Source organism: Solanum pennellii, chromosome 1, assembly GCF_001406875.1.
Source record: "Solanum pennellii chromosome 1, SPENNV200".
In the NCBI taxonomy this organism is placed as follows: Eukaryota; Viridiplantae; Streptophyta; class Magnoliopsida; order Solanales; family Solanaceae; genus Solanum; species Solanum pennellii.
Window position 1 is genome coordinate 63,968,971 of NC_028637.1, and position 878 is coordinate 63,969,848.

The 878-nt window shown below is 37.4% G+C and overlaps 1 protein-coding gene across 1 annotated transcript; it reads right to left on the bottom strand.

Annotated features, from left to right (window-relative positions):
- Positions 1-334: 334 nt before the first annotated feature.
- LOC107031899 (ethylene-responsive transcription factor ERF020-like) lies at positions 335-878 on the bottom strand. Its single transcript, XM_015233397.2, has one exon. It carries the CDS (start codon positions 823-825, stop codon positions 442-444), a length of 384 nt encoding a protein of 127 aa, XP_015088883.1. The 5' UTR covers positions 826-878; the 3' UTR covers positions 335-441.

Here is an 878-nt window from a genome sequence, read left to right on the forward strand (position 1 = left end):
ATGATATTTTATGCTCTCAAGCTTAGCTTTTGTGTCGTTGTTACTGCTTTAACTACTACTTTTTTCCCATTTGATGAAGTAGAGCCTGCAAGAGCAGCTTGATTACTCACATAGTTTTGATTAAGGCTAGTAAAGATTAAAGAAGCTCTTTCGGACAGGAGCAGACTCGGGGTGCAAGGAGGCTGCTCTGTGTTAGGAGATTCTATTGCAATGCTTATAGGTTTCCGTTAATCCAGTAGCTTTATATTTGCATTCATTATACGTATAGGAATTTTTAGGTCATTTAAAATAAATTTGTGAAATAAAGTTTTGTGTCATTACTCAATCCGTCCAATTACTCAACATCATCAAAATTCATGAAATCGAACCAAACTTGAGTACATGTAATAGCCAAAAAGATATTAAAAATTGCTTGAGTAATGTTGTGTTGTGCTTCACTTATCAATATTGATAATCTTCAACAGAAATGTTGAGATCTTGATTTTGCCCGTAATTATCAACATGTTTTTGAGCAGGTGTTGGTGTTGTAAGAAACTGAGCATCAATAGCCATGGCAGCATCAGAGGCAACTTTTTGTACAGATGTTGGTGACATTCCAGGTTGAACATTAGGCGGTAACATGGAAGGGAAGTTTAATTTATGTAATGATGATGATGATTCTGGACGGAGACAATAATAGGCTATGTCATGTGCTATGGCTGCAGCTTCAGGGCTAGTGTAAGTACCTAGCCAAAGTCGTTCACTACTACCTGGAACTCGAATTTCCGACACCCATTTCCCCCATTTTCTCTTCCGAATACCTCTGTATTTTGCACCGAAACTCATCTTTCTTCCTTATTACTCTTATGCTTGCTGACTGTTGTTGCCTTTTGACAAAA